Genomic DNA, 18,084 nt, shown 5'->3' on the forward strand with positions numbered 1-18,084 from the left:
TAGATTTATATTTTTTTAATTTTTTTATTTATAACATATTATAATCACACAATCCTATAATTTATATCTTTTGATACTTTTACATATGTGCTGTTCTATTTGAGTAAATAGATGTAGCACACAAAGGCATGTTTATTACAATGATCTTGCCATTTTGGATCCGATTTACTGTATTTTTAAAGATTACATTACAATTATATGGCAACAAAACTAGACAAATACTAAAAATGTGTAATGAAAGAGTAATTTTTAAATCGACCAATTCATAATTTAATTTACCTCCCAAAATTTTAATTCGATTACTTTTCAAATCACAGTCTCATTACAAAGGCATATTGATATATTTTTACGTTGATTTATATTTTGTGATTCGTCGATTCTCTTTATGTTTTAAATATCAGCATGTTAAAGCACCAGCAAAATTTAAATATTGTATCTCATCCACATAGATACAGAATTTAAATATTTTTTAACTTTTAAAGCGTTTTAAATGTTTCTTTTTTTCCAAATCGAGTTTCTTTTTTTCCAAGTCGTATCCAAGATTTGCGCTGCATAAAGTTCTTAGTTTCGAAAAAATGAGAAAAGTACAATATCAATGGTAAACTAAGTTAACAGCATATAAAATTGAAGTACATACTATACAAGTTTACACGTAGTACATTAGGTACGGAAATTCATGGTGTGATGCTTATTGATAAAGCATGCTCTTGACTATATTTTCTTTCCTTTTACGTAATATTTATCAGTCTACATATATGTCTGTATATGTATTCCGTTTTGGCTTCAATCAAATCTCACACAGGAAATGTATTCGTAATTTATCTGCCAAATGGATTCGAATTCCTATTGTAATCATCATCGTCTTTGTTAGCCCCATCATTATCATTATCATCATCATCTTTAAAAGGATTAGTCGCATCGTCATCGTCATCGTTAGCAAAGGGATTTTTAGATTCATCATAATCGTCCTTCTCAAAGGGATTGGACGGTACGATGGGGGTTTTCGGTGGAACAAAAGTCTTTTCGATCGGCGATGATTTCGGTGTAGTGCTGTTCAAAATACGAGCTTCTCTAATCGGCACTGGCGAAGCTTTACCTCGCGGTGTCGACAAACCGCTTCCTGTTCCCGATATATTCGCTTCTAACGACGAGGAATATACATCTGGCTTTGCGAAACTTCGGAAACGTTCTTCCGTTACCAACGTAGGAACATCATACGCAGTACGTCGAGATTCTGTTTTATCCACTAAAACAACGTAGAAGCGTATAAATTAATCGTTACATATCATTAAAAAAAAATGCATCAAATCGTACCTGAAATAGAACTCTTTCCTTCATTTAATCTGAGCCTCGCTTCCGCGCCCGGACCATAATTTAATTTAGGCTCCTCTATTTTAGTCGGTGTAGGTAATGATTTGTCTGTATCGGTAATTACTGTTAATTTCTTAAAAACACCTCTGCCGAAGTAATCGGCTACTAAAGAAAATGGATCCTCTGCTCGATCGAGAAGACTGTGGAAAGTTTCGTGCACGTCTCTCGACTGCTCTTGCGCTCTTATAATATCCAGTAATTTCTTATTATTTGGCAAGCATGCCGGGCATTCATTTTCATTTTCCGAAAAGCTTTGAAAGCAACTGTCACAAAAACAGACGTAATATATTGGATCAAAATAAATTATAATAGCAAGCTAATATGTATGGTAAAAATAATATTAAAATGGCTCACTGTTGATGATACGAATGTTGACACATAAAATGTACAGATGGTAACTCCAACTGATGATGGCACGCGCTACACCGCGATCCTTGAAAGATTATCGTGCTATTTTTTATTGCTTCTATTTGTTCCCGTAATTTCAGAGTATCGGCTCTGTATTTCTCCGTTAGTTCCGCGTCAGCTTGAGTTTGTTCGTTCTCCGTCCTTAATACACTGCATAAATAACTTCTAACATCTCCTAATGTACAGGTCAATGATGTAGAGATTGCATCGATGACCATCAAGGGAGATAACAGTCTTTCCTGGGCTGTAAATATAGTTTCAATGTATTCAGTTAAATAATCGATACTTATCTCGATCAATATCGATAACTAATATTCAGTAAATATTCACCGATATAAGCTAATATGTCTGCAAGTAGTTTTGTCGGTACGTCCTTATTTTTCGCCACGCTCCACAAGGCTTGTACCCACAAATTAGGATCCTGATGGCCAAATCTTTTACACGTAGCGAGAACCTGTTCGCTGTCGCCCTCGCGTAAATGAAACCGTAATATTTCTTGATATCTGAAAGGATAAAATATACATATATATTATATGCATAAGCGTGTAATCTTTTACACCATGATACATAACTATGCTTACAGTTTACTCTCCTCATAAAGGAAAAGCAATCCTTTTCTAAAATTATGCTGATGACAAAGTATTAATATCTGGTCTTTATCATAACGAGCTTCAGAATTTTGTAAAAGTCGTACAATTTTTTGTTCATACTGTATTTTAGCTACATCATTATTTAAAGCCGACCAAACGTGTAAATAATGTTCCATTAAGGTATTATAAACTAATGTACTCCATCTATAAGAAAAATACAAGAAGAAATAAATTAATTTCATGATAAGAAGTGTCTGTGGCTTTTTTATCAATTATAGTGACCTTGTATCTGATTTAACTAAATGCTCCAAGAACTCTACAAGTCGCTCTGAATTATTTAGAAATAAGTGAATAAAATCTTCTGGATTGGCTTTATCGACATGCTGCTCTGTATAACCATTTAAGGCTTCCTGTCGGAAAAAAGTAAACAATTGATAAATATTTTAGTTTTTTTTTCATACTAATTTACTTGAAACCAATAAAAAATTAAAGATCTTTGCACAAACCTGATCTACAAGAGGCTTGTTAAAAGGTTTATAATTTGTACATAAAGCTTTTAAAAACTGTGTAGATTCGCCAGGTACATTTTCTATTAATATATTTCCATATTTTTTCATGTTAGCTTCTGCCTAAAAATATTTGTGAAAGATTTTTTTTAACATAGATGTACATTTACTTTTGCAGAAACGCATATATACATGTATAAATACAAATATAATAATACCTCTTCAAATTCTAATGTTGCCATGTACTCTAGTGCTTTTTTATATTCGTGTTTGTCTTCGATTTGGATACGAAGATACCACTCGTGTTTGCCATGCTTCTGTGCGAGTAACAAAGCATCTTCCGGCGATGCTTGACGGCAAACCTTTATCGCTATCTCCACATCAAAATCAACTTCGCGATCTTTTGTCTAACATAATAAATAAATATATATATACTAGATTTATATATATATATATATATATATATAATGCACTTAATACCCAACTAAATACTGAACTTACCATGATGAATTCTTTTAATTTATCGGTATGATTAAGTTTAGTGTAACAATTTAGCAACAAGGTTGTATGATCCTCGGTTGCTTGTCCATTTTTATGCAACGCTTGCAAATACGTCGTCAAATTATCAATATGTTGAGAATCTAAGAATTTCCTTATGACGTAAGACGGCTCCAGTTTGCCTATAGTCTTTATGTATTGTTCTATAGCGCCATTATGGTCCCCCTTGGAATATAAATGATCTCCGTATTGACGGAAAATATCTATAAGACCTTCGGTGTCATATTGTTGATTTTTAGCTATCCTACAATAATGTAAAATCACATTATTCGGAATTGTTCTATTCGTACTATAATCTAATTGCAATTAAGTCAGAAAATATTGAACATACCTTATAGAAACATCGTACAAATTCTTTTTAAAGAGCAACGCTAATTTGGACTGCAAGTCTTTCTCATCTAAATGATACAACTTGTTATCTCCGCTAAGTATAAAAAATCCACCCCACTCGGACAAGACTGCTTGGACTGATACCATCGGTGCAGAGAACACGATGAACTTATTTTGAATATCAAGCACAGTGATAATGTGCTTGTCTACACCGGGAGGTATCGGTTCTATTGTGCTACAGAGATGATAAAAACATACATTTGTAGCATAATAATAATAAAAGAATTAAGAAAAATACATATGTGTGAATTTATTACTTGGGTTTGGCGGATATAGTTGTTGTCGTTCTCGGAACGTTTGCCGCTTCCTTCGCTACTATCACCAAGTATGTTCTGAACCATTCTAGCATGATCTTCTGACCCTCTACTGCATAGCATGGGCCTCTGCCGTCTGGTGTGTAACAATAAATAGCCTGAAAATGTTATGACTAAATAATTTTAGAATTGTAACATATATAACGTGATAGAAAGTACCCGAGTTACATGCGACTTACATCATTTCGTCCGATCATAAAATGGCTGTCCTGCATGGATTCAGCAAGCACGCTGCATTTTCGTGCACAGCCCATAGCATCCAAAGCAGATTTAAATTCTTTATCTTTAACAGTAATATTGTATAAAAACACATTATTTTGCGTAGCGACAAACAGGTGCGTCTGTTTACCAGTTGATCTGATTGCGAGGCCAGTAACAGATAGATTAGCATCCTTCAAAACTTTTATTTTATTTTTTCTCTCTCGAGAAAGATCACCTCTAAAAACAGAGAGAGTTTAAACATATTATAAGTAATACAATTCTACATTATAATATAAAAAAATATAAAACAGCAAATATATTGTGAAGAAAGAAAATAATATGTCTGGTAATATGTCTAATATAAAATAAAAATAGAAGACTCACCTGTACAACATAATAGAACCATCTCCAAATCCAATAGCCATTAACGTAAGACTAGTATGGACACACAGAGCTGTTGCTGGGACTGCTCTGTAGCTAGGTATGGCTCTGCTTATTCGAACACATGTCGGATTACCTTGTTTATCAGGTTTAGCCAAATTCCAAACTTTTATAGTAGGATTGCAGCCAGGCTCATCTTCCTGTCAATGTGTCATACACATTTAAATTAAATCTTTCACAATTAAATATATTGTAACGAGAAATAAGAGTGGCCTTCTTACACCAATAGTAAACAGAAAAGTGGAATGTTGGACTTGCTGAGCTAACACCAGTGTAATCTCATAAGCTCGAAATGTTGTAATCTCATACGCTCTGTTTATTAAATGTACATTGCCAGTATTATCTCCAAATATCAAGTTACCATTACCACTAGTAGCTGCCGCGACTTGTGCATCCTGAATGAGAGAAACATCAATAAAAATACGATGGTTTTTTTTTTTTGTTTATAAGAAAACAATTAAATTAATTATTAAAATATACTAAAAAGTCATCTTACTCCAAATGCTTTAGCGATTTTTCCTGCATCAACTTCTTTTTTCAAATCAAAGAAATTGAAGCGTCTCCACTAAAAAGACAATAATGTGTAAGATTAGCGTTGACATCTTAGGTTATACAAGTTCAAAAATTAAACAATATATACGTTGAAAAAAAGACGATAAATCAAAATAGGTTACAAGAAAATCATCAAACTAACCTCCAGGAACGCCATAATAAATAAAATAATATTTATTTACATATATATTTAGGAAGATTTATACTTTTAGTCGTTTACTTGACAGCAATAAGTATAATTAATCCGTCACACGCCTGCTGTCTTTTACAGTTTACCACAAGCTTACAGCGCTTACAGCTGCTTCTATCAGCTGTTTAGGATGACATTTCCTTTTGCGCATGCGCACAAATCTGCCATATCAACGCAAGATCGCACGAGATGCACAATATTTTGATCTGAAAGTCAAATAAAATGCATAAGCTTACAAATTATTTATTGCTCTTACTTGTAAAATATCTAATTTTGGCTTTATTTTCTGAAAGTTTGTTGAAATATTCAGAAAAGTTATGTGCCGTTCTTTTAATATTGCAAAAGATGGCAGCATCAGTGCGACCGGACAAACGCGCTCCTAACGGCAAATTGAAAAAGTTACAGTATACTTTAACCTGCAAGTTTAGTCAATTAAGTGCTTGTAATTAATCATTATCTTTTTATTTATGTGGTTAAAATAATAAGTGCGTGTAATATTTTATCCACCTTTAACACACTGTTTAAATAAAGTGTAATGGCAAGAAGTTGAAGTGTTGAAGAGAGTGTGGAAGAAAAGAATTACGAAATGCATCTTTGGCGGGTTTACACAAGAGAAGACATTGCTTGCAGAGGTATCGTTTATTTTATTTTCCTTTTATATATCTTTATATTTGTTAAATATTAAGTTGGAGATTTTACACGTTATATTTTAATCGCGTCCTGATGCCTAAATATGCGTTTAATGATTAAAGCGATGCACGAATTCAACACACGTCGTGTATCGACAAAAGTGCCAAGTCACTTTATATGCTTATATTATTTATCACGATAAAAAGAAATTATGTAACTATCATACACTTTACGTTTCAAAAAGTTCTTCGTAATTTCCTCTCACCGATGTGGATCGAGATCTTTTTATGTAAAAGTTATGAGATCTGAAATCACTCACGCATTGTATCCTCGATCCATGGATAATTGTGGAATATGACGAAATGTTGAAAAGATACTTATATTTCGTTTACAAGCCGTAAAGTGGTCGATCCGATCCGATAGTTCGCCTGTAACGCTCGATTAAGCTCGGGTGGCACACAGGGTTACAAAAGACCGCGACGAAACGGCACGCCAATGCAATGTAAGAAAAATGCTTGTACACTTCTTCGAGACAAAGAGAAGAAATCGCGCTGTCCTTGTGTCGTGCAGATAGAATTCCATTGCAATGACATTCCGCCTCGTACGCTCTCAGATAAGACGTAAGTTCTGTTATATTTGTTAAAAAGGACGAACAATTAGTGTGTTTCGATGTTGGGGCGGGTGTGTTGCTTTACAGAGCTGTGCGCGGGACGTAGACTCGAGAGAAATGGTCATAAAATGTTTTTTTTTTTTTTTTCTTGAAAATCGGACGTCAGTCGATAGTGAGAAAGATTCGACGATGATTACATCTAGACAATTTTGGACAAATTCTGCGAGGGACGAGGGAGCTGTCTCTTCGTTTCTTAAAATACTTAAAATATCAAAATAACAAGTGATTCTTGTACATTAACGCTTAATATAAAAGTCGGATAGCAATAATTTACAAAACAGAATTCAACATTTCAATAATTTTACACGTTCCTTTTTCACAATAGCTGGCCGTGCTTCTCTTAATTCGTATATTTTGTCGCACACTTAACACTAAATTATTACTTAAGATGTCGATTTTGAGCCCTTATTATTTAAAATCGATTGTATACGACGTGTCGCCTCGGTGACACTTAAAAATTAGACGATTGCGTTGAGTGCTAAATACGCACTTCTCTTGCACGGAGCGCAGTATCGCGAAGTGTTCCTCTCGTGCTCGAGTGCAACGAAACGGACAGCTCCTTCTTCTCGCAGATTTTGCGAGAGTTTCTCCGATTTTCAATTCTTGATGGAATAGCGCGAAAATCGCACGTCGCAATATCTTCCGGATGTTTCTCTCAACATTCAAAGACACTAACAATAAGTCGGAACTGCTAAATATTCGCTATCGATCGTCCGCACGGTTAATTAAACACTTGAAAATCAGAGCAGTCGGTGCTGTTTTTGCGGTTTGGAAATAGATATAAGAAACATGCCGTGATGTTTAGATGTAGGTCATTGGAAAGGTTTTCGGTGTCACACGGTGCCAAATTTGTTGCATTTTAAAAGCAAATTAATCAATTATTGATCACTGCTGTTTTTTTTAACAATTTAACGAATATGATAACATCTCTTTTCAATTCTTTAAAACTTAATTCTTAATTACATTATATACGTATAAATGGAGTGTTTTTAAATTTTTTATTAAAATAAAAGTTAAAAATTTTCTTTTTTTTTTCTCTGAAATTTGAAAGTGATGATATTGTTCGATTTAGATTTTGAAATATTGCATTTATAGCCGTGAATTGATGCGAGATCGATCGGAAAGCGACGTACGAATTCCGCGCTGCGAAACACAGAGCAACGAGCTCCATCACGCCATCGTTTGTACATACGTATCGTGCTCGCGTTAAAAAGGACTCTATTAGACATAGAACCTACGTGAGATTCGGAAAAAACGCGGGACATATCCCGTTCTCGTCCCTTGAGATTTCAGCCACCGAATTTTTGACTGCTTCTTCGGGTCGTGCAGCAACGCGATCGCTTAACTCTTTGTCGGACAGTCAATTAGCGACACAACAATTGTATTTTTCGAATGAGCATTCCGCTTGCACTGCGCGAGAATCAGAGTGTCGAATTGATTTTTCTTTCTATTACAGTAAGTAATGTCTTCTTTTCTAATATTATACCTGCCGTTTTTAAAGAGTTAAACGGCGTCCACGGGCTCGCACGCTCGTGTACAATATATTTTAGTCCGCTATATATTCTAGTACGATAGACGTGTTAGCTGACTTGCAACGTGGAATACGGAAAATCATCCCTTATGCCTATTTCTTTTCAATTATGTCGTGTACGGAGCGTCGTAGTCCCCCGGCAACGATTCTCGGAAATGTCGCCGCGAATCCGCAGGTTCGCTCTTTTCAGCTACCCTTTCTCTACTTTCATCCGCTCTCTCCTTTTTTTCTCCCCTTTCTGCAGAGCACGAATATATCCTTGTTGCGTTTTAAGTACAGAAAAAAAGCGCGACCAAAAAGAACAGAGTTCGTTTCGTAGCGACGGAAGCTACGGTTGAAAATCGATAGTTACATCCTTTTGCCCTTTGCGATCTGGAAATTGCGAGTTTATAGAAAATATTTTGATCAGTGTTGCATTACATCTGCGTCCAGCGGAATAAAAGCTCCTATTCTCGAGGCGTGGATTTAGCGTCGCACGCGGCAGCCACGGTCCTTCTCGCGTCTCACAGTCGCGTTTAAATGCATTTATTTCGAACGGATTAGGCAGATGTAACGCGACGATTGGACGGCCGCATCTACGCCTAAACACGTAACGAGATTACGAGCCGGAATTCGCACGAAACGAAGAATCGATGCTGTTTTACTTCGAAATAATTCTTGCAAAGCGCGGAAATTGATTTTCAACGAAATTACTCGACTTTTCACAGAATTCAACTGTGAATATAATTATTTTCGTCGCTGTGCACCGCTCGCCCTGCGTCTTTTTTATCGCTCACGGCTTCTCAAATTGTCATATTTCTGCCCTCACGTACGGGAAAACGCTTCTCACTTGCCGCGTGCCGGATAATTTAAATCGCGATTAAGCGATCAACTGGGTTGAGCGAGCGAGGGGGTGGATAGGGACAAGCGCATCGGTTGAAGGAAATATAGATGTGTAGGGTAGGTCGCGCGGAGGACGATTGGTTTGTCGCTCAGAGTATTTCGAGGTTTACAGACACAATGTGCTTATGCTAATTATTATTCTCTCTTTCACTTTGCGATCATTCGATACGTTGTTGCAGTGCGGTCGCTCGGCTCCGTGCATACGTTTTTCACGAACATTTAGTTTATACATGTATGTATATATATATATATATATATATATATATTTTTTTTTTTTTTTTATACATATATCTTTACAAACAGGAAACGATCAGACGAGGGGGCCCCGCGATCGCGCGGCCCGAGAACACCGAGCATTTATCTTCACAAAGTCGCGAGAACGATTGGACAGAGCTGCTTTTTTTTGCCTTCTATCGAACAATAAAATGTCTCCTTCGTGCATTTGCGGCATTTACTTTTTTTTCCGTAACTCTCGAAAATCAAGGGTACCCTATTTTTGAGGCGACACCAGGTGTATGTACAGTTCCCGCACAATTGCATTTAATTGCGTTTAAGGATGCACTTTTTTGTAAAATACAGTAATATTCCCCCTTCGCGCTCGCGCAATAGTATATTCTCCTTAGAGATTTCTCTTCATATTTCTCTCATCTCTTCCGCAGAGTTATACAATAAAATATCACAGTTCTGTTCGTACCACGCAATAATTAATATATTGTTTTTCCTTATATCACTTATATACGTTCTTTCGCTCGCTCTTTCTCTCTCTCTCTCTCTCTCTCTCTCTCTCTCTCTCTTCTTTCTTTTTTTCTCATGCAACATGTATATACGCCCTTTCATACACACATGCGCGTGCGCGTACATGTCTTTTTTTTACTAGTTTCTTTCTTCGACACACGCGTTTTTTTTTTTTTTTTTTTCCTTTTCTTTTCTTACAAGCGCGTGTACACACAGATCTTGACACACGCATTTGTACGCGCGCGCACACATACATACGCACAAAACACACACACAGACACACACGACGTGCACACACAAATGTAATTCCTCGCTTTTCCTCTCAACAACTAATGGTTACGCAAGGTATGCTGGTTGTAGAAACATTCATTTACACAACTTGTATACTTGGAGTATATAGTAATAACTATATTACCGAAAGAGAACGATATAGATATATATATATATATATACATATATATACATATATATATATATATACATATATATATATATATATATATATATAAAGAGTGAGGTTGCGCGAAGCCTTTTTCTTCAAGATGGAATAATCTGATGGATCTCGTTGCTATTGAATATCGTAGATGCGTTTAATTAAAAGAATATACATACAGTAGTTTCTAGATTTCGCTAGGAGATCGGTAGTATACAGTCTCTCTATATCTTATCTGCTCTTATTAAATCATTTCAATAATGCGAAATGTTCCTCGCTACGCAATTTTGTCGTGAAGAGAGAAAGTCAAAGTTTCTCTGTTTGCATTCGCACACTCGACGATTGACTCGCAGACTGTAAATTATTGCTTCAAATGCGAAATTTATTTGCGTCAAACGATCGCGCATTGACATCCGCAACCCTTTTCTCCCATTTCGAAGGGCTTCGTGTGCCCCCTCCCTCCCCGTGTGTGCTTGCTAAGTATTGCTAAAGGAGAGTGAATTCTACTACCTTTTTCTTTCTCGCGTCTCTCCCAAAAAGATCGTTGTCATCCGAAGGAACTGATCGCGCGCAAGTAGCCAAGAACGACCTCGTCGATCGATTCTTGCGAACACCGTTTCTCTTTGATCTTTTATCATTTTTGCCCGAAACCGGTACTCTTTGGCGCGAGAACATATATCGTAGAAGGATAGAGGAAAAATTCCCGTTAGTGTTATATGACACACGATCTTCCTTGCCCTTGTATATACGACGAAAGAATGATTGGACGGCATCTGTCCGCGCAGTGCTCACGCGGAGCGCTGGAACCGAGTGCGCTCGAGTGTCTCGCGAAATTTATCGTAATCGAACGTAAGAAACGAGAGATGGAGAATTGCGACAGAGTCAGCGAAGGATGAAATGATCCGAGTGACGAACAATGGGAAACCAAGTGGCGTACGACAGAAGGGAGAGTCGCGGTGACGGCTTTAGCGTGAAAACGCTTTTCTTTTCACTCTTTTACCGCACAAGTATAATGAGTTACAATAGCTGAGTAGGATATTGCTTTATGTTTTCACGCGTGTTGACTGTCTTTTTTTTTTTTTATTTCCGCTAAATTGAAAAGTATACATCCTATTTTACTCTCCGACTTGGTGCAAGATATATTTGGACGAAACGGATTAAAACAGTGACAAGTCAAATTTCATACGAAATATTTTCAACGAAACAAACACCGCTGACTCAAGAGTGTAAAAAGTTAATTTTCGCTTTTTTTTTTTTTTTTTTTTTTTTAACGAAACGGTGAAGAACGTGCACTGAAAGTGCGATTGAGAACAAAATCGATTATAGAGACCATTTTATTCTCTCATATCATTTATGCTACGTGATCCGTAAGTACGCGAGATTATGTGATAGGGGAAACACAAATAATATATTTCGTTTTTTTTCCGATAACAATATATTTTAACAATGACAGTTTTAAGAAATAGGTATCGAGACAATATATCCTTGCGTAATATTTAATTCAAGTATATTACAGTATTTATTATTGGATTTTTCGAATAAGAAAATAATTTATTTAAGTATTTGTATCACGAAACGAGAGATCGTATGTGTGTACTTACGGATTCAAATGCAAATTAAATTGATGTGATATTCTTTGCCCCAGTCACTTTTAACGTGTGTGTTCCGACATTCAATATCTCTATGGAAACATTAAAATACGATAGGTGAGCCATTTACATTATTTTATTCGCTCGATGTTCTCTTTGTGAATTTTCTATTTTATTTCAGTCTAAAAATCGAAACATCGATAAATAAATGTCGTTTTTTTTCAAAATTAACAATCGCTAGTGTAAAGTTGAGACACTACATAAAACAATGGACGAAAGGAGGGACGATTGTATGGTGAAAGAGAAGGAAGAAAGGCCGAAAGCAAATTCATCGCCTTGACGCAGAAAACAAAGAAAACAAAATAACTCAGCATCACATGTCGAGAAACTCTCCTTTGCCTTTATTTCAACACGTGACAGTTTATTAAACGAAATAATAATAATAATAATAATATTAATAAAATATTAATAATAATAATAATATAATCAATGAAATTAAGGATAGGCAGAAGAAATCACATTTTAAAGCGCGGGGTCGAAGTTTCTTATCTGCCATCGTGTAAACTCTTGAGTCTCTAGCTTCTTTCCATTTGCCGTATCATTTAAATGATGCATTCGTAGGAAATGTCTTTCCTCGCCCCGTTGTCAAGATGCATGCGTGTTTGATGTTATTAACGCGCACAATCGCGCGTTACAATAACAACGATCATTTTTTTTGTTTTTGTGCAACGATTATTTGTTCGCCCGTTCTTGTTCCATCTCCTCTTTTCATTGTCTGACTTTGAGCCATCCAAAGATAGTGAGTCACATTTTGCAAAAGAATCTGATCTGGCTTGTGCAGCAGGAAAGTAATTGATCTCGAACGTTCTTTTCTGTACTTTTATTACCCCTCGCCCCTTCTCTCATTCATTGTCCTATTATCATCTTAATAACAACGTAATAGTTTTAAACAACTTGAGCATAGGTAAAGCGCGAGACATGACTTCCGCGGGGTTCTCTCTCTCTCCCTCTCTCTCTCTCACCCTCTCTCTCTCTTTCTCTCTCTTTTTCTCGCTTTTCTATTGTCGACCGAACATCTCTTCGGCACGCAGTTTTTCTACATTCGAAAAAAAATTGGAAATAAATTTAACGCGGTGAATATTTTTCTCTAGAAACTCCACATCGACGAGGGTGGAAATAAAAATAGAAAATTTCGCGCGTACGATGAAAAATACAAAACTTAACGGTCAAGCTCCATGATTCTTCGCGAACGTAACGTCGATAAAAAAGTGCGATTTACATGGGAACCCCGAAGGAGAGCACGTCTGGCACCGTAACAACAAATTATCTACAATAGTTCGCATGTACAGGTTTATCTTTCTCCCTCTCTCTCTTTCTCTCTCCCTCTTTCTCCCTTTCTTTTTCTTTCTCTTTCTCACGCGTGCAAGCATATACGCGCGTAATAGATTACATAAAATTACTTAGATATTATGGGTAAGGTACTTAGAATACCTTCATTATTAGAGTCTGTGCTTTTTTTCTTTACCTTACACACCTATTAAATATTGATCCAAATATTAATCAATTAATAATAATAATAATAATAAGAATAATAATATTAATATAATAATAATAATATTAATATAATAATAATAATAGTAATAGTAATAATAATGCAAATAAAAATAATATAATAATAATAATAATAATAATGATAATAATGACGGAGATGACAATAATGATATTGATGAGAAGATGATAATGTCGGTGATAGTAATAATTATTTCTTTATTTATGTACTTGCATACATATGCACGTATATGCATATATTTATTTATTTCATTAATACAATATATGCATATACTTATTCATTTATTTATATAGCACCTATTTACAAGGAGGTCTCCGTGCGGCTCTCTTACAATATGTGCGTGATGCTTTTTATATTTCGTGTGTTCATATATATTTATATGCGATATATTTTTTTTCTATGCGCGATTCTTGCGTGTACCTCTTTACATGCCAGTCTTCGCACTTTCATCTGCGACTTTCGTCTTTTTTTTCCTACATCTCTGTTACCGCTGGCATTTTCTTTCTACAATTTCTTGCGAATGTCCCGTAATATATTATCTTTTTTAACTCGTACTTTGTACGTTTACCTTTACTTCCATTCTCTTCCGCGCATATTGTGACATTACATTTGCATCTTGTCCTATCGTAGGTTTGCCTAATCCCTATTTAATCAGTCTTTCACCGATTAAATCCGTACATGTTCCCTTTTATTTGTGTTTTTCAAGATGCTTTTGCAAATCGCGATTTAAATTAATTAATTATTGGCTAGTCATAACGTTACGATGAGTTTAATGATGTTCACGGGACTTGTCAAAAACTATTGCTTTTCCTAAAATTCGCCAACAACGAATACTTTACTCATCATGTAAGTGGAAATCTAAATGATTTGTTTAAGTATTTCAAGTTTGTTAAATTAATGTATTTCTGAAAGATAATATAAAATTAATTGAATTGATTTTTCTTTATACATGTATATAATGAGAAGTAATGTTAATTTGGTACTTGATATTCGTTTAGTCGCATCAATAGAATCGTTGAAACATTTTCTAAAGCGTGTCTCGTAATATATCGAGAGCCTCAAGGTACTCTTTGAATAAGTACTCTTGATAAATATGAAAAATGGAAGGAACATAAAGCGAAGGAAAATAAGAAAGTGAAACGAAAAGAATAAAAGAGAATGGTGTAATCTTATAGAACTTAGAATATTAATTATATAAACTTAGAATATTCTCCGAGTTTTCGTGAGTACAACATAAAAAATGTCGGTTAAAATCTCGATCGTCCAAAAGAATAGTGAAGTAAATAAGGGAAGTAAATAAGAGGAATGTTGAAGATGGACGTTGCTCGACTAAAAAAATACAGCGACTTTATTGGAAAGCTTGCTATTATATAGCTTTGTAAAGATAGAAATAATTGGCCATTTTTTTAATTAACGAAAAATGATTTCGATTTCTGTTCGTACAACGAAGATTCTTTTTCAATAAACCGAGAAAGAAACTTACCCGCAGTTTACTCGTCGGCGTGTCGTATACTTTCTAGCATTATGAAAGTGTATCGTCCACCATTCGAATATAAGTTAATCCATGATCGTGCTCCACTTTATCATTCAAACGTCAGTCTTAAACGGCCGGCATCGGATCATACGGATTATATCGCGACGAATGCGTATTGATGAAACTTTCTAGCTTCGTAATTGGCACGCATGATCATTGGCGAGGACGTGGTACGCTGAGAAGCATGTGGCAATCCGAGAGAGTCAAGTAAATCGATTGTGTCTTTAATGAACGTAGAAATCAAATTTTTAGTTGTAAAGTAAATGAAAATCGACGGTTCTTGGTGACTAATACTTCGTAATCACTTTGATTATCGATCATTAGACCAGTGTGACAGATTTAAAAAAAAAAAAACTGTATCGTTAGTCTTATTACATTAAGGAATGTAATTGAAATTTTTATGTGGAACACAGCTGTTTTACGAATAAATGGAGATACATGTATCTCCAATTTGAAGCTTAAAACAGTCACTTAAATATTTAATATTAAAATATTTGAAGCGTGTTTTCAATTTAAATTACAATCGAAATACTTGGATACAACTATAAGAAATGGTTTTTTCCTTTGGAAATTTTATAATCGCCGATTTCACAAATTGCTTGCTGATTCGAGCGCGGCATCAATTGGCGAGCAAAGTAAAAAAATGACACTAATTCGAATAAAATCTATCCTTACCTTGCATATATCAACTGATTCTTGAATTTGGCCAGCTTGTGCTCATAAATATATTTTATACCTCAATCGAGTCGGAATTGACAGAATTATAAATAAGACATCGAAAGAAGAAAGAAGACGAAAGAGGGGGAGTAAAGTGGGAAAAGGAGAGTGGTGATAGTCTTGTGCACGTTGTCGAAAATTGTTACTCTCTTTAACGACGGTTTCCATCGTGCGCAATTAATTTGTCGAAAGATTACGATGAGATCCCACAATTCTTACATGCTATCCTTATAGCATCAATAGAAAATAAAGTCAAATACCGAAAAGGTCAAACGTCTCCGAAAAGTTAGTTTCCAAGGAATTTGCGTACACCAAATGTGTAGAAAAAGAAAAAAAAATAAATTAGACGAGCGAAGAGATCACGGAGGAGAAGACTGGATCGAGCTGGTCGAAGCGAGTGTCGTAACGCGCCGTGTTCACACGGAAAGCAGAAGAAAAAAGGACAGAACGACCGTGGCGAGAGCGCGGCGGAGAGCGCGCGAGTGCTTCCCGAAGTCTTAGTCTTCAAGACCAGCCCGAGTTACTGCTTCTCCTTGAGACCGCCCAACAGCGCGTGGCTCTCCATCGTGGCACTGAGATTGCTGAGGTTGCTCAGGTTGCCCAGATTGCCCAAGTTGCCGAGATTGCCGAGGTTCGGCTGATGAGCGTAATTCCTGATCTGGTGGAGGCTGATCAGCTGGTTCGGGAAGGACGTGGCGTTCTGATTGCTGGTGGTGCCGGGCGTGACGCCGGACGACGAGGACGTCGGCGAGGACTTTTGCGTTGTGTTGAACGCCTCGTAGAGATACGGCCGGGACGCCGGATGATGGCTGCCGGGGTAGTGCAGATGATTGAGCGGGTTCAACGGATGCTGCATCGAGGAGATCGAGTTGATCGAGATGGACGAGATCGGCGTGAAGGCCGAGCTGCTGTTGGGATGGTGATTCGCGCCGGGCTGCGGCGTCTGCTGCCTCGAGTCGTTCTCGATCGACTCGCCGGCGCGATGCCCGTGCCCGGGCAGCAGCATCTCCGGATTCTGATTCTGATGGTACTCGGCGTGATGATGCGGCAGCCTCTCGTGCAGGTCGCCGATCACCGAGTCCGGGCTCACCTTCGGCCAGTAGTGGTCCTGATGGTGCGCGGTCATCGCGTGTATCGACGGCCTGAGGCCGGTGCCGATGATCGGCGGTCTCTTGTCCGTTCTCTCCGCGTGCTTCTGCATATGCTTCGCCAGATAAGTCTCTTGGGTGTAACTCTTGCCGCAGTACTGGCAGATGTGCGTCTTGAGGTGCTTCGACTCCTTGTGCTTCGGTATGTGCTCGAGCAGACTCGGCTCGTCCGAGAAGCACTTGTAGCAGGAGTTACATTTGTACGGCTTGTCGGTTTGGTGACATCGGGAATGGCTCTGCAGATTGCTCAACTGGCTGAAGGCCTTCGTGCAGCCCGGATGCCGGCACTTGTACGGCTTGTCGCCGGTGTGCGTGCGGATGTGCTGCTGTAGGTGGCTCAGCTGGGTGAACTTCCGCTGGCAGATCTCGCAGCGGTACGGCTTAATGCCCAGGTGGATCCTCGTGTGCTGGGACAGGTACGAGGAGTTTGCGAACGCCTTCGAGCACTGCGTGCACTTGTACGGCTTCGCCTCGCGCATGTGGATCTGCGTGTGGAGCTGCAGGTCCGCCTTGCTACCGAATATCTGCAAAAAGAAGAGAACACGCTGTATGCCGTTAAAGAGACAACGGATGAGAGCGAGGGGATAAGCAGATGCATCTTGCAATCGATTTCAGAGACCATCGGCGACCATCACCGTTCGAGCATCCTCATTGCAAATGCAAATTAATCATCTACTGCGTGCACGTGACGCACTAAAACGCACTTTGGAACGGGAAAACGCGTTTCGTTTCGCTCATTTTACGACAATATTTCGTCAGGACACGGCGGAGGGGGAAGAAATTTACTTGGCGACGATCTCCGTTCTTGCTGTGAGACGTTCGCCTTCTCTCTCTCTCTCTCTCTCTCTCGCCTCTTTCCACGACGCGTTAACCGGGTGCCGTGTGCAGTGTATTTATAAATAAATAAATAAACGTAAAAGGAGAATATTGTGTGTGTGCCAGTAGCTTGAGCGTATAAGCGAGGCGGGGAGAGGCTGACCTTGTCTATCACGGCCTAGCCTCGGGGCATATCCGACCGACTGGCTTTGGGTACCGCATAGAGAGGGTTCCCCCCCCCCCCCGCCCCACCTCTCATCGTACTCTAGTATTCTTGCTCTCTCTCTCTCTCTCTCTCTCCCTCCTGC

The 18,084-nt window shown here is 37.6% G+C and overlaps 2 protein-coding genes and 1 long non-coding RNA gene across 4 annotated transcripts in view; 1 reads left to right on the forward strand and 2 right to left on the reverse strand.

Moving 5' to 3' along the window:
• On the reverse strand, positions 1-5,644 carry Vps11 (vacuolar protein sorting 11). The gene is made up of 16 exons (XM_012370185.2): positions 5,474-5,644; positions 5,276-5,344; positions 5,001-5,174; positions 4,723-4,919; positions 4,317-4,575; positions 4,081-4,235; positions 3,765-3,998; positions 3,377-3,677; positions 3,094-3,282; positions 2,876-2,998; positions 2,652-2,779; positions 2,361-2,573; positions 2,110-2,282; positions 1,726-2,023; positions 1,315-1,634; positions 1-1,246 (listed from the first exon to the last, which is right to left on the reverse strand). Exons 1-16 carry the CDS (start codon positions 5,486-5,488, stop codon positions 819-821), a joined length of 3,276 nt encoding a protein of 1,091 aa, XP_012225608.1. The 5' UTR covers positions 5,489-5,644; the 3' UTR covers positions 1-818.
• Positions 5,645-5,799: 155 nt separating this feature from the next.
• Positions 5,800-18,084, forward strand: part of LOC105674007 (uncharacterized) — a 39,067-nt gene continuing 26,782 nt past the window's right edge. Inside the window, exon 1 of the long non-coding RNA XR_001101041.2 lies at positions 5,800-6,153. This is a non-coding gene — a long non-coding RNA (uncharacterized lncRNA). The remainder of the gene's footprint in view (positions 6,154-18,084) is intronic.
• LOC105674000 (zinc finger protein rotund-like) overlaps positions 6,766-18,084 on the reverse strand; it is a 151,342-nt gene continuing 140,023 nt past the window's right edge. For both annotated transcript variants that reach the window (XM_012370030.2, XM_067358008.1), the window contains exon 6: positions 6,766-17,484. In XM_012370030.2, the coding sequence (XP_012225453.1) occupies positions 16,333-17,484 (1,152 nt within the window). In that variant the 3' untranslated portion in view covers positions 6,766-16,332. The remainder of the gene's footprint in view (positions 17,485-18,084) is intronic.

Source organism: Linepithema humile, chromosome 6 (genome assembly GCF_040581485.1).
Source record: "Linepithema humile isolate Giens D197 chromosome 6, Lhum_UNIL_v1.0, whole genome shotgun sequence".
Lineage (NCBI taxonomy): Eukaryota > Metazoa > Arthropoda > Insecta > Hymenoptera > Formicidae > Linepithema > Linepithema humile.

Bases quoted from the DNA above. Each gene is read 5' to 3' on its own strand.
- Vps11 (XM_012370185.2), bottom strand. The intron at 4,920-5,000 runs GTAAGAAGGCCA...ACACATTGACAG, and splicing joins CTTTTCTGTTTACTATTGGT to GAAGATGAGCCTGGCTGCAA. The intron at 2,574-2,651 runs GTCACTATAATT...TTTTTCTTATAG, and splicing joins TTAGTTAAATCAGATACAAG to ATGGAGTACATTAGTTTATA.